This window comes from Nomascus leucogenys, chromosome 17, assembly GCF_006542625.1.
Source record: "Nomascus leucogenys isolate Asia chromosome 17, Asia_NLE_v1, whole genome shotgun sequence".
NCBI lineage: Eukaryota > Metazoa > Chordata > Mammalia > Primates > Hylobatidae > Nomascus > Nomascus leucogenys.
In genome coordinates this window covers 85,266,344-85,281,098 of record NC_044397.1, presented here as the reverse complement: position 1 = coordinate 85,281,098, position 14,755 = coordinate 85,266,344, and the positions used below count along the sequence as shown (strand labels likewise).

At 55.0% G+C, this 14,755-nt stretch overlaps 2 protein-coding genes across 5 annotated transcripts in view; one reads left to right on the top strand and one right to left on the bottom strand.

Annotated features, from left to right (window-relative positions):
• The first annotated feature begins 807 nt into the window (after positions 1-807).
• Positions 808-4,064, top strand: CNFN (cornifelin). 2 transcript variants are annotated; one of them, XM_003280966.3, is made up of 5 exons: positions 838-859; positions 1,530-1,609; positions 2,058-2,171; positions 3,608-3,744; positions 3,841-4,064. In XM_003280966.3, exons 2-5 carry the CDS (start codon positions 1,573-1,575, stop codon positions 3,928-3,930), a joined length of 378 nt encoding a protein of 125 aa, XP_003281014.1. In that variant the 5' UTR covers positions 838-859; positions 1,530-1,572; the 3' UTR covers positions 3,931-4,064. The 2 variants fall into 2 exon arrangements, with proteins under 2 accessions (XP_012352176.1, XP_003281014.1); XM_012496722.2 differs by lacking the exon at positions 1,530-1,609 and having other exon boundaries at positions 808-859.
• Positions 4,065-11,075: 7,011 nt separating this feature from the next.
• The window catches only part of MEGF8 (multiple EGF like domains 8), a 52,644-nt gene continuing 48,964 nt past the window's right edge, over positions 11,076-14,755 (bottom strand). For 2 of the 3 annotated variants that reach the window (XM_030797052.1, XM_030797053.1), the window contains one exon: positions 11,076-14,322. In XM_030797052.1, the coding sequence (XP_030652912.1) occupies positions 13,054-14,322 (1,269 nt within the window). In that variant the 3' untranslated portion in view covers positions 11,076-13,053. The remainder of the gene's footprint in view (positions 14,323-14,755) is intronic. The other variant, XM_030797054.1, reaches the window with a different exon arrangement.

Here is a 14,755-nt window from a genome sequence, read left to right as displayed (position 1 = left end):
CCCCCACCTGCCTCTCCACTTTTCCATCTCCGTCTCTCTTCTGTCTCCCATCTCCCCTTTTCTTTCCTTTTTTTTTTTGAGACAGGGTTTCGCTCTGTCACTGAGGCTGGAGTGTAGTGGCGGGAACAGGGCTCACTGCAGCCTCGACCTTCTGGACTCAAGCGATCCTCCTGCCTCAGCCTCTCAAGTAGCCGGGACTACAGGCACATGCCACCATGCCCAGCTAATTTTATTTGTATTTTTTATAGAGATGGGGTCTCCCTATGTTGCCCAGGCTGGTTTCCAACTCCTGGGCTCAAGCGATCCTCTCACCTCAGCCCCCCGAAGTATTGGGATTACAGGCGAGAGCCACCATGCCTGGCCCATCTCCCCTCTTCCTGTTATTTCTTTTCACATTTTTGTGCCCTTCTGTTTCTTGGCACCTCTCCATCTCTCTACATCTTCCTGCGTGTCTCCATCTCTCTGAATCTCCTTCTCTCTCTCCCTTCTGTCTAGAGGGATTTCCCTGCCTGCCTTTCTGACACTGTGTTTCTGTCTCTCCCTCTCTTTTGGTCTCTGCACACTGACCCAGCTGTGGCCCCCCGCCCCCCCACTCCCCTATCCCTCACCGCCTTCTCTCCCCTTGGTCCTGGGAGCTGAGGCAGGAGGAGAAGTGGGGGGATGGGAGTGGAGAGGGAGGGTGGGAAATCCCAGTTCGGGGAGAGGGTCGATCAGACCGGCTTGGCTCCCTGGGCACCTCTGTCAGAGCCCCGCCCAGGGCTGCGTGGCCGCCCATATAAGTGGCTCTGGGCTGAGAAGGGGAAGTCAGTGCCCGTGTCTCCACACGTCTGTCTCCATCACTGCCATCGAGGTCCTACAGGTAGGAGCATCCCCTCCGCAGCCCTTTCTTTGAGGTTGGGCGCCTCTACTCTGTTCTCCCTCCTCCTCATCCCACTCATATCACTCTGTCTCCTTTCATATCTCTGATTGTCTGTCTCTCGGGACATCTCTGTCCTTCCCAATGCCCCCAAATCCCTCCTTCTTAACTGGGGTGGGCTGAGCTGAATTTAGAAGTCCTGGGGCCCAGCATCACCTCTACGAACCCCCTTGGCCTGGGCCATCAGACATGGGGCATTCCTCCTCATGTCTCTGAGCCTCAGTGTTCATCTGTGAGATGGGCTTGCAGAGGAGTCAAAGTGCTGGGCACATGTGGGCGTTACTGGTGACATCTCTACGGGCACCTGGCTCTGAGCTTTCTCCCCTTGTCTCTGACTCTGTCCATCTCCATTTCTTGTTCTCCCTCAAGCTCTATCTCGGGTATGGGGAGGGTCCTCTGCAATCTGTCGGGCAGTTGGAAAGAGATGGGCGAGTTTCTCGCCCCCACCCTATCCATTCCCTATTCCATGTCTCTCCTGGCCGCAGGCTGACTTGGCCTCTTTCTCCCCAGCTCCCCTCCCCCTGAGAGCCCAGCCCCCAGTGCCCCAGTCCCTTGCCCCCCACCTTCCCAGTATCCAGCGTCCCTTGGACAGACTCCGCCACTGTCGCCGCAGCCACTTCTGCCGTCCCCAGCACCACTTCCTCAGGGCCAGCAAGATGCAGTTTGAGATGCACGACAACGTGAAAGGCAAAGGTGGGATCGCTGGGTGGACCAGCAACCCTCTCGGTACTGGAACCTGGCCGCCTCCCTCCCCTGGGCACCCTTGCTTCGAAGACAGACGGCGCCTGCTTCCACCCCAGAGGCCCCAGAAATGCTGCAACCCAGAACCCAGGCCCAGACGTGGAGGAGGAGGCGGCACCGCCAGGCCCCACCTAGATGTGGTTCCCACCCTTCCTCAGATGTGCAGGAGACCCCCACCCCCAGCCTAACCAGACGTGCAGAAGCCAGCAGCAACAGGGACAGACTGGGGTTGCCAGTGCCCAGATGTGGCAGAAGGGAAGGGGGAGGCACAGTGGTGTCCCTTCAGTGCGGGCCTGGCGGCCCCACCCAGACTGCCCGGCAGAGGGAAGGGTGGCAGAAGTGGGGTGCCCAGGAGGTGCTGCGAGGCTGCCAGCTCACCCCTACCCTCCCACCTCTGCAGCTATGTCCTACCCCGTAACCAGTCAGCCCCAGTGCGCCACCACCAGCTGCTATCAGACCCAGCTCAGTGACTGGCACACAGGTCTCACGGACTGCTGCAATGACATGCCTGTCTGTGAGTGCCTGCCTGCTCCCTCTCCAGGCCTGGTGGAAGGCGGGTTTGGGGGGAATCGGGAGAGGGAAGCTCACCTCCAACCTCCTCCCACCGCTTGCTAACCCCACTCCCACCTCCCTTCCCTGGACTTGGAATTCCCACTCTAACACTCACCCTTTCCTCAGACCCCCAACACTCCTTAGGATACTACCTCATGCCTTCCTACACTCAACTTCTCGGGCCCTCAACCTCCCCTTTGCATGCCCAGCTTTCCTCACTGTGACCCCCAACTCCCTCTTCAAACCCTAGCTCCTGGCCCAGTGCAGTGGCTCATGCCTGTAATCCTAGCACTTTGGGAGGCCAAGGCAGGACAATCCCTTGAGGCCAGGAATTCAAGACCAGCCTGGGCAACATAATGAGATCCCCATCTCTACAAAAATAAAAATAAAAAATAGGCCGGGCTCAGTGGCTCACGCCTGTAATCCCAGGACTTTGGGAGGCCGCGGCAGGTGGATCACGAGGTCAGGAGTTCAAGACCAGTCTGGTCAAGATGGTGAAACCCCGTCTCTACTGAAAATACAAAAAATTAACCAGGCGTGGTGGCGGGCGCCTGTAAACTCAGCTACTCGGGAGGCTGAGACAGAGAATTGATTGAACCCGGGAGACAGAGGTTGCAGTGAGCCGAGATCACACCACTGCACTCCAGTCTGGGAAACAGAGCAAGATTCCGTCTCAAAAAAAATAAAAATAAAAAATAAAATTAGCCTGGGGTGGTGGCACACACCAGTAGTCCCAGCTACTCGGGAGGCTGAGGCAGGAGGATTGCTTGAGCCCAGGAGGTCGAGGCTACAGTGAGCCGTGTGATCACACCACTGCACCCCAACCTGGATGACAGACTGAGACTTTAATTTCTTTTCCTTTTTTTTTCTTTTTTTTTTTTTTTTTTTTTTGAGACGGAGTATTGCTCTGTCGCCCAGGCTAGAATGCAATGGCACAGTCTATGCTCACTGCAACCTCCGCTTCCCGGGTTCAAGCGATTCTCCTGCCTCAGCCTCCCGAGTAGCTGAGATTACAGGCGCACACCACCACGCCTGGCTAATTTTTGTATTTTTAGTAGAGACGGGGTTTCACTATGTTGGATAGGCTGGTCTCAAACCCCTGACCTCGTGATCCGCCCGCCTAGGCCTCCTAAAGTGCTGAGATTACAGGCGTGAGCCACCGCGCCCAGCCTCCAATTTCTAAAAAAAAAAAAAAAAAAAAAAGAAAAAAAGAAAAAAGAAAAACCCTGTCTTCCAATCGCTAAGCCATCCTCTCCTCGGACCTCTAATTCCCTCTGGGACCTCTCCTTGGCTGGGACCCTCAATGCCTCCGGGGCGAACCAACCGCGCCCCTCCCCGGGGCGGAGCCGTCGGGAGGCCCCGGCTGGCCCCGCCCCTGAGCTCCTGCGCCCCGCCCAGGTCTGTGCGGCACTTTTGCTCCTCTGTGCCTTGCCTGCCGCATCTCCGACGACTTCGGCGAGTGCTGCTGCGCGCCCTACCTGCCCGGAGGCCTGCACTCCATCCGCACCGGCATGCGGGAGCGCTACCACATCCAGGTGCTTGCGGGCTGGGGACCCGCGGGAGCGGGGAGCTGGGGACTGGCCTCCTGGGACCCACCGCAGGGCTCCTGACCGCTCTCTCCCACCCTCTAGGGCTCCGTCGGGCACGACTGGGCGGCCCTCACCTTTTGTCTGCCCTGCGCCCTCTGCCAGATGGCGCGGGAGCTGAAGATCCGAGAGTAAGGAAGTTCCCTGTCTTCCCCGTCCTTTTCCACCAGTCTCGCCTCTGGCCTTCTCTGGCCACTCCTGGGAGGGACTGCCTCACCACCCCTGTCCCGCTGCCAGAAATGCACCCACAATAAAAACCTGAAAACCAACTCCGCCTACATCCATTTTGTCCCAGGGTAGGAATCTGGGTGGAGAGAGAGGATTGGTGAGAGAGGTGGGGACACGACAGATGCCTACGTGTGACCCCGCCAGGCAGTGTGTGACTTTGGCAAGTTATCCCTCCCAAACCCCAGGCGCCCTCACCCTAACAAAGTAAAACCACTAACCCTTTAGCTGCTGACTCCCTGCCTGAAGCTGCCTGCATTCTGAAAATAAGCAAAACCAGAAAGTCAGTCTTGGGAGGACGGGGGGCACTGAAGTTCAAAGAAAAAACAGGAGAGCGCCCTTGCTTGCTCCATACCTATGGACTGTTGGCCTGCACACAATTCGAACAGGCGTGGGGGACTTTTGTCTCCAAAGCAGAGAACTTCCAAGCTTAAGGCTCTCTGGAGCTAAAAAGGAATTTTTTTTTCTTTTTTTTTTTGAACGGAGTCTCACTCTGTTGCCCAGGCTGGAGTGCAATGGTGCGATCTCGGCTCACTGTAAGCTCCGCCTCCCGGGTTCACTCCATTCTCCTGCCTCAGCCTCCCGAGTAGCTGGGACTAAAGGCGCCCACCACCATGCCCAGCTAATTTTTTTTTTTTTTTTGTATTTTTAGTAGAAACAGGGTTTCACCGTGTTAGCCAGGTTGGTCTCGATCTCCTGACCTTGTGATCCGCCTGCCTTGGCCTCCCAAAGTGCTGGGATTACAGGCGTGAGCCACCACGCCCGGCCTTTTTTTTTTTTTTTTTTTTTTTCGAGACATAGTTTCGCTGTTGTTCCCTAGGCTGGAGTGCAATGTCGTCATCTCAGCTCACTGCAACCTCCACCTCCTGGGTTCAAGCGATTCTCCTGCTTCAGCCTCCCTAGTAGTTGGGATTACAGGCATGTGCCACCATCCCCAGCTAATTTTGCATTTTTAGTAGAGACGGGGTTTCTCCATGTTGGCCCAGCTGGTCTCGAACTCCTAACCTCAGGTGATCCTCCCGCCTCGGCCTGACAAAGTGCTGGGATTACAGGCATGAGCCACTGCGCCTGGCCTAAAAAGGAATTTTTAGGGACTGTCTACTTCAATCAACCCTCTTTCCTGCAAAAGCAACCAACAGCAGATCAAAAAATGTTCAGGTCTCAAAATTGGACAGACCTGGGATCTAATCTTGACTCCTCACCATTTAGCTGTGTTATCTTAGTGAATTCATAAACCTTTCTGAACCTGATTCCCCCTCTGGGGCTAACAATCCCTAGCATGTCATATGGCTATTGTGAGAACAAGAGATGGAACACAGGGAAAGGCCAAAGTGTGAACTCGAATCACTGTGGGCTGGATGTGGTGGCTCCTGCCTCTAATCTCAATGCTTTGGGAGGGCTGAGGCAGGAGGATCACTTCAGGCCAGGATTTGGAGGCCAACCTCGGCAACACAGCGAGACATCTCTACGAAAATTTTTTTTTTTTAAGATGGAGTCTTGCTCTGTTGCCCAGGCTGGAGTGCAGTGGCACGATCTTGGCTCACTGCAAGCCCCGCCTCCCGGGTTCACACCATTCTCCTGCCTCAGCTTCCTGAGTAGCTGGGACTACAGGGGCCCGCCACCACACCCCGCTCATTTTTTGTATTTTTTAGTACAGACAGGGTTTCACCGTGTTAGCCAGGATGGTCTCGATCTACTGACCTCGTGATCTGCCCACCTTGGCCTCCCAAAGTGCTGGGATTACAGGCGTGAGCCACCACGCCCGGCCTATTCTAATATTAATATATTACTATTATTTGCTGTTATCTCTCTCTCTCTCTCTCTTTCTGGAGCTGTATCCACTCGTGGAGTGACATCTTCCCTCAGGATATCTAAGAGCCATCTCAAATTTAACATATATAAAACCTAACTGCTGATGTACCCCAACCCCCAAACTGACTCTGCCTAGTCTTTGCCATGCCAGGAAACAGCAAACTCTACCGGTTCCGTTGCTCAGTCACTTTCTCTCTCACCCAATCTGTCAACAAATTCTGCTGGTTCTGCTTTGAGAATATATCCAGAATCTCACCACTTCTCCCCAGTTCTGCTTTGAGAATATATCCAGAATCTCACCACTTCTCCCCAGTTCTGCTTTCAGAATATATCCAGAATCTCACCACTTCTCCCCGCTCTGCTATCCCGACCTTGTTCCAGCCACTCTCCTCTTCAACATGGACACAGGGCTTCCTCAATGGGCTTCCCACCCTCTCCTACCACTTTAGCCTCTTCCTCCCAGGGGAATCCTGTGAACACCTGTGTCAGAGCTCATTCTTCCCAAGCTCAGAATCCTCCCATGATGCCATCTCTGACAGAGTGGAAGCTTGAGTCCTCACCGTGGTGCAGGGACCTACAGGACATGGCTTTTGTTCCCTCCGTGACCTTGTCTCCCTATCTCCCCTTATTCCTTCTTTGCTCCAACCGCATGAATCTTGTTTCTCTGAAATGTCAGGCACACTCCAACTCTGGGCCTTTGCACTGGCTGTTCCTTTGGCCTGGAATGCTCCTCCCTCAAATGTCCCTCTGGCTCACTCCCTAATTTCTGCTCGTTTATCATCTTACAAGAGAGGCCTTCCCATCCCACCTATGTTAAATAGCAAGTCCCAGGCCGGGTGCAGTGGCTCATGCCTGTAATCCCAGCACTTGGGGAGGCCATGGTGGGTGAATCCCCTGAGATCAGGAGTTCATGACCAGCCTGGCTAACATAGTGAAACCCTGTCTCTACTAAAAATACAACAATTAGCCAGGCGTGGTGACAGGCACCTGTAATCCCAGCTACTTGGGAGGCTGAGGCAGGAGAGTCGTTTGAACCCGGGAGGCAGAGATTGCAGTGAGCTGAGACCGCGCCATTGCACTCCAGCCTGGGCAACAAGAGCGAAACTCCATCTCAAAAAAAAAAAAGCAAAATAGCAAGTGCCAACCCCTTGCTCTCTCACTGCCTTTTCTGATCACTTTCCAGCATGCAGCATCATTTACTTATTATTGGGCACCACACTGGCTTATCAGCTCCATGAGGGCAGAGACCTTATTCACTACTCTGTCCCCAGCTCCCAGCACAATGCGGGGCCCATTGTAGGTAATCAGAAGACATCGGCTTAGAAAAGGGAAGCAACTTTGGAGGTAATGTGTGGGGCAACAGAGACAGGCTTGCGTCACAATCTGGCTCGTCTCTTAATTATTATTATTATTATTATTATTTTTTTTTTGAGACAGAGCCTCGCTCTGTCACCCAGGCTGGAGTGCAGTAGCGCGATCTCGGCTCACTGCAAGCTCCGCCTCCCGGGTTCACGCCATTCTCCTGCCTCAGCCTCTCCGAGTAGCTGGGACTACAGACACCCGCCACCACGCCCGGCTAATTTTTTTGTATTTTTAGTAGAGACGGGGTTTCACCGTGGTATCAATCTCCTGACCTCGTGATCCGCCCGCCTCGGCCTCCCAAAGTGCTGGGATTACAAGCGTGAGCCACCGCTCCCGGCCTTCGTCTCTTACTTAGCCCTGAGTTCTTAGTCAACAGAGCTTTCGAATGGGCAAAATGGAAAACCAAGCTAGCACCTCCCAGTGATGATGTTGGCAAGATAAGATTCACACCAAGCACTCACTCAGCACAGTGCCTGGAGGCCTGGAGGCCCTCAGTAAAATATTCCCTCTATCCCTGAAATCCCCAGGGGGTTGGGAGCCGCACATAGCTAGAACCAGGCATCCAGCCTTCCATGTTCAGACTCTCTCCCACTTCAGCATACGCCACTTACACTCAGGTATGTGCAGGGAGAAGTGATGGCGGAGGGCTGACATGGAGGGAGGAACACGTACCATAGAGCATTTGTGAGAGTCGGAGGGAGTGTGGCTATGCATCCCAGAGAAAAGGCCCAGTCATGGTGCAAATCATCTGCTTAGGAGGCCAAAGTCACAGGATGACTGCTAGGAAGACACTTCACCTGAGAGGTCCACGCATAACACAGAGGAGTCCTAAAGAACCTTAGCTCCTTACTGCTCATGCAGGAGGAACTCCATGGCCTCAGGACTCCCTCTCTCAGGGCAGCACATGTCACACTCCTTAGCTCTCTAGTTAGCATATTCTGCATTATCCCTAGCAGAAATTGGCTATTGTTTTTGTTTTTTGAGACAGAGTCTCGCTCTTGTTGCCCAGGCTGGAGTACAGTGGCGCGATCTCTGCTCACTGCAACCTCCACCTCCCGGGTTCAAGCAACTCTCCTGCCTCAGCCTCCTGAGTAGCTGGGTTTACAGGCGTTTGCCACCACGCCCAGCTAATTTTTGTACCTTTATTTATTTATTTTTATTTTTATTTATTTTTTGAGACAGAGTCTCGCTCTGTCACCCAGGCTGGAGTACAGTAGCATAATCTTGGCTCACTGCAACCTCTGCCTCTGGGTTCAAGCAATTCTCCTGCCTCAGCCTCCCGAGTAGCTGAGATTACAGGTGCCCACCACCACGCCCAACTAATTTTTGTATTTTTAATAGAGATGGGGTTTCACCATGTTGGCCAGGCTGGTCTCGAACTCCTGACCTCAGTGATCTGCCCACCTCGGCTTCCCAAAGTGCTGGGATTACAGGCGTGAGCCACCACGCCCAGCCAGTTTTTGTACTCTTAGTAGAGACAGGGTTTCACCATGTTGGCCAGGCTGGTCTCAAACTCCTGACCTCAGGTGATCCACCTGCCTCAGCCTCCCAAAGTGCTGGGATTACAGGCGTGAGCCACTGCACCCAGCCGAAAAATCAGCTCTTTTGGACACCCTGCCCCAGTGCCTGCTCTGTGCTGGGACAGCTTTCAGCTATGTCGACCTAATTTAAGGGGTCCTTCCTTGGGAGGTGGAAGAGCCTGGTGGTCAGGCACATGGATCTGAGAGTCAATTGACAGCTGTCATGCAACAGCTAAACCATGTCTATGACCTTTTGTTTTCTCCTCTGCAAAAGGGGATTATGGGTTACTGACCTCATGATTGCTGGAGAGACCAAATGAAACCACAGCAGTATGTTACCCAAACTGTCCAGCACGTGCTGCTCAGTTCATATAAATGCAAGTTCACGGTTATATCCTGGAGGGTAGGTGCTACTATTAGCTCATAAAGGCAAAACTCACGTGAGCTCAAAGTAACCCCTGGAAATCCCTTAAATTGCCCACAAAGTATGAAGATACCATGTTAAACCTGGGCAATACAGCGAAAACCTGTCTCTACAAAAATACAAAAAAATTAGCCAGGCCTGGTGGCGTGCATCTGTAGTCCCAGCTACTTAGGAGGCTGAGGTGGGAGGATCACTGGACCCCAGGAGGTTGAAGCTACAGTGCGCCAAGATCACATCACTGCACTCCAGCCTGAGTGACGAAGCAAGAGCATCTCTGAAAAAAAAGAAAAGGAAAATACAGTGTTATTCCTGGCCCATAATGGAGACTCACACACCCTCTGGGTCTGACACATCGTCCTCCGCCGAGCACCTGATGAAGCAACCAGCTTGCACTTTGGAGCCGGGTTGTGCAGAAAAGATACATTGTTTAACACACCCAGCAAGATGCCTATGCTGCTGAGGCTGATGGAGAGGACAGAGATCTCCAGCTCCCACCTGGGAGGAATCAGGGATTTTGTTTGCCTAGGTGCATGCCACGTAAAGCAGCTCTCATGATGCTTTCAGTTTTGACTGTTACCCTAATCGAATTAGAGAAAGCTCATTGGGCTGGGCGCGGTGGCTCACGTCTATAATCCCAGCACTTTGGGAGGCCGAGGCGGGCGGATCACGAGGTCAGGAGATCAAGACCATCCTGGCTAACACGGTGAAACCCTGTCTCTACTAAAAATACAAAAAATTAGCCGGGCGAGGTGGTGGGCACCTGTAGTCCCAGCTACTTGGGAGGCTGAGGCAAGAGAATGGCGTGAACCCGGGGAGCGGAGCCTGCAGTGAGCCAAGATTGCACCACTGCACTCCAGCCTGGGTGACAGAGCGAGACTCCGTCTCAAAAAAAAAAAAGAAAAAGAGAAAGCTCATTGTGCTGGGGTCTCATTTCATTCTCGGCCCTGTCTGGTTTGAACCCTTCTACTGGGGCCCAGAATAAAATCTGTGCCTGGGCTAGGCATGGTGGCTCACACCTATAATCCCAGCACTTTGGGATGCCAAGGTGAGAGGATCACTTGAGCTCCAGAATTCAAGACCAGCCTGGGCAACATGGTGAAACTTCATCTCTACCAAAATTAGAAAAATTAGCTGGGTGAGGTGGTACACGTCTGTAGTTCCAGCTACTCGGGAGGCTGAAGTGGGGGGATTGCCTGAGCCCAGGAAGTTGAGGCTTCAGTGAGCAATGATTGCATCACTTCACTCTAGCCTGTCACAGAAAAAGAGACACCCTGTCTCAAAAAAAAAGGCCAAGTGCAGTGGCTCATGCCTGTAATCCCAGCACTTTGGGAGTCAAGGTGGGCGGACCACTTGAGGTCAGGAGTTTGAGACCAGCCTGGCCAACATGGTGAAACCTTGTCTCCTCTAAAGATAGAAGAAAATTAGCCAGGCATGGTGGCACGTGCCTGTAATCCCAGCTACTTGGGAGGCTGAGGCATGCAAATCACTTGAACCCGGGATATGGAGGTTGCGGTGAGCCAAGATCACACCACTGCACACTAGCCTGGGCAACAGAGTGAGACTCTGTCCCCTCAAAAAGCAAAACAAAACAACAACAAAAAGCTGTAGCTGGGACCAATGCAGCCTGTTTTCCCTCCTGAGCCAAACTGGGGTCTCCCTGAGGAAGATCTAGGGAAGAGTCAAAAGCCACCACCCACGTCTGCCCTCAGCGCATCCCTTCTGGGAAACAAGAGCTGTGTATTGGTGTTTATTACGCTTCTGTTGTGGCATACGCGTCCCCCTTCCCCCTTTAAGAGGGGCAGCCAGGAACAAAGCCACCCTGGCTTGGAAGTGGCACCATCATAAGGGCAATTATCCAAGTTATCCAGCATGTGGGGCTGGGTCAGAGTTGAGACCTAGCCCTGCTGGGACATGTGCAGATGCGCTCAGACACCTGGGTCTTCCCCATACTTTTTATTTGTTAATTTCGTCGCCCCCCTCTTCTTCTGATGTGGTCCCCACCGCCTCTGACATGCATGCATTGGCAGGGCCTCTCACACTGAGGCTCCACGCGAAGGGAAGATGCAGAGTCCAGTCCCTCCAGGAGCTAGTGATGGAAGTCTTGGGAAAGGAGAGTCCCAAGTTCAACAAGACAGCTAGGGTAGAAGGGAGGGAGGTCCTCAAAGGGGTAGAGGACAGGAGTCCAAGGAGGTGGCTCAGGTGTGGGGTGGCTCCTCGGGAGAGCCCAGAAATCTTCCAGGCAGCACTGTCTGGAACAGGGCTGTGCACTGACAGTACCGGCATTTTCATCCCCAACCTCAGTGGCCGCCATGCCCACCTGGGGTGGGATCTGAGGCAGAGGTTTTGTTCCCTCTGAGGCTCCCCCACAACACGCCTCTGTTGTTCCAGCTTTGCTGCGTGACCCTGGTCCCCGGTGAGGTAACACCACGGCTGAGCTTTGTCCCTGCAGCCTGGGGGTCCTATTCACCTCTGGGCTGTCTCATGGTGCCATTTGTCTCTTCCCAGCCGCTTCCCTCGCCAGCGCTATCAATCCCCCCACTCAATTTCTGCTGTTGAAATATTCAGTGTTTCTGTATCCCTAGTTGGACCTGAGTGAAGAGATGTCTCAAAGGCATCTCATGTCAAGAACCAGACTCTGATCTTCCTCATATACCCCAGTCTGCCCCATTCAATTAACGACCCCCTCAGCCACCCGCAGTTCAGGCCACAAAGCTAGGGGTCATCGTGGTTTTGTCTCCTCCCTCACCCTGACGTCCACACCTCATTATATTCTTCCACACACATCCTGCATCTGAGCCAGACTCCCTCATTACCAGCACCCTACTCCAGCCCACCATCCCTGCTGCCCCTCTTGTCCCTCCAGCCCATTCTCCACAGCACAACTGAGTGACCTCTTAAATTGTTTTTTTGAGATGGAGTCTCGCACTGTCACCCAGGTTGGAGTGCAGTGACGCAATCTGAGCTCACTGCAACCTCCGCCTCCCGGGTTCAAGCGATTCTTCTGCCTCAGCCTCCCGAGTAGCTCAGACTACAAGTGTGCACCACCATGCCCAGCTAATTTTTGTATTTTTAGTAGACATGGGGTTTCACCATATTGGCCAAGCTGGTCACGAACTCCTGACCTTGTGATCAGCCCGCCTTGGCCTCCCAAAGTGCTGGGATTATAGGCATGAGCCACCGCGCCTGGCCCTCTTAAATTCTTAAATAGGTACATCGGATCCTGTCACTCCCCTTCATCAAACCATCCAACAGCTTCCCGTTGCCCTGAGAATAAAACCCAAAACCCTATGTGGGGCCCACAAGGCCCTGGGTGATCCAGCCCCTGCCTGTCCCCAGCCTCATCTCCTCACACTTGATCTGGGTCACACTTGCCAGTTTTCTGGTCCTTCCAATAAAAGCCTGCCCCCACCCAGGGCCTCTGCCTTCACTTCTCGAAGCTCTTCCCGTAGCTGGTTCTTCTCAGGCGTTCTCAGTCTAGCTTCTCTGAATGCCCAGCTGACTCACCCCATCGTCCCTCACTGCCACGTCCTCTGGAGGCCTCATGGCGCTTCTCCCTCTCTGAAGCCATCTTACTCGTGTGTGCACATGTGCATGTGTTCATGTGTGTGTGCGTGTGGGGTGTGTGCGTCTGCACTGATTGTCTCTCTTCACTAGAATCTAAGTCCCATGAGATTAAGGAACCTCGTCTCTTGGTTCCTGCTTTGCCCCATGCCTATGACAGTGCCTGACAGAGTAGGTACTCAATAAATAGCTGCTGAATGCCGAACAAAGGAGGCCCCATCTGGGCACCCCTGGGGGAAGGGAGCCAGTGGTCTCCAAGTAGACAGTGTCCAGGGGCCCCCAGGTGGAGGGACCCCAAGTCCAGGGCGGCCCCATCAGGTGACCCAGCTGCTGTGGATGAGGACCCTGGGCACGTCAGAGGGACATGCTGGTGAGGTTGTCCTGGCTCAACAGTCCCTTCCGGCCCACACCAGTCCCATGCCCACTGCCCCCAGCACCCCCACTGCCCCCACAGTACTCGTGCAGCCTGTGCCGCAGTGTGACGAGGGCTGACCCCAGGCAGGCGCCGTTGGGTGCATGGGGCCCGCCAGGCAGCTGGAGCAGCAGTGTGGCCACGCCGGCCATGCCATCTTCCGTGGGCTCAAGGGTGATGGGCCCAGCTCGCAGCCCAGCAGTGGTGGCGGGGATGGCTGGTGGGCAACAGCCCCCTCCCATGGGTCCCCAGGGCCCACCGGCCCCTGTCAGCAGCAGGGGTGCCAGAAAGGGCTCAGAGCGGCGGAAGGCGGGTGGTGGGAGCCCAGCCGGCTTCCAGACGGGGGCCGGGGCAGTAGGGTCAGGTGGGAAGCAGACGGTGACCTTGGCGAAGGGGCGGCTGGCCATCTTGGTCATCTCCTGCAAGTGCCGGCGCTGCTCCTGCCGCTGGTCCAGGGCCTGCTTGGCCTTCCAAAGGAGCACACAGAGTGAGAGGAAGAGGAAGAAGCAAGAGAAGAAGACGGAGAAGAAGACAAACAGGTCGATGTGGGCCTGGTCCTGCCGGAAGAAGAGCAGGCCCTGCGAGTCGGCCGAGCCGTTGGCGCCAGGCCCACTTGGGTCTCCCACGCCCAGCAGCAGCAGGTAGAAGCGGCTCGACTTGAGGGCATGGTGCTCGTGTGGGTAGGTGATGACCAGCCGGTCCCGCACGCTGCGGACCACCAGCACTGCTGACGGCTCCGTCACTGTCACGTAGGTAATCAGGCCCCGCGGCCATACCTCCCGTACCCGTGGCTCTGCTGGGGCGCCCGGCCCACTGCTGGCCCCTGCTCCTCCTGGATCCCCGGCCCCCCGGGGCCCACCATCTGCAGGGGGTGGTGGAGGTGGTGGGGGTGGGGGTGGCTGGATGTGTACAGTATGGACGCCAGTGTCAGGGGCCACACGGACCACGAAGGTGTCATAGGAGGTGGAGACATAGAGGTCCACGGCCCCGAAGGTCACGTCCAGCGTCAGGCGGATGTCCACATTGGTGAATTTGGGCTGCACGCCAAAGAGGACAGTGCGGCCGGGGCCTAGTGCCCGGCGCTTGGGCTCATGGAAGCAGTTGGTCTGGGACGTGGGGTCCAGGCAGCACTCCTGCTCCACCGAGATGAGGCGGTAGCACTGCTGGCCGCCCAGCGGACTCCCGTGAAACGATTCCCGGCACTTGGCGCACTGCAGGCAGGGTTAGAGGCAGTGGCTATCAGGGCTGAGCGTGGCGCCAGCCTGTCCCCCAAGCAGCAGTGACCAATACTCTATACCCACTGTTAACTAGCCATTGCCCTGGGCCTTACCCCCACTGCCCCAGTCACTTCCCTGTGACCCCCTGGACCTTCTCTGCCACAGTGTAGACCTTGCCAGGACCTGACACTCCAGCACTGCTGCCCCTGGTGCCACCCTAATGACCTGAGCACCCTGATACTGAGGCCTCTGGCACTCTGAGGCACAGCAACGAAGAACGCTGCTGCATTCCGGCTCTACCTCCTTGCTAGCTGTGTGGCCTTGGACTAGTGACTTAACCTCACTGAGCCTGAGCACACAGACTTAACCTATGAGCTCTGCACACAGGGAGTAACCACGGCTCGCTCACAGGACCACTGATCATGTG

What these genes read in the sequence shown, in the direction of transcription:
- CNFN (XM_003280966.3), top strand. Translation starts at nt 1,573, where the DNA reads ATGCAGTTTGAGATGCACGACAACGTGAAAGGCAAAG. An exon ending in CTGCAATGACATGCCTGTCT is followed by an intron (nt 2,172 to 3,607) that starts GTGAGTGCCTGC and finishes CGCCCCGCCCAG; the next exon opens with GTCTGTGCGGCACTTTTGCT. An exon ending in GGGAGCGCTACCACATCCAG is followed by an intron (nt 3,745 to 3,840) that starts GTGCTTGCGGGC and finishes CCCACCCTCTAG; the next exon opens with GGCTCCGTCGGGCACGACTG.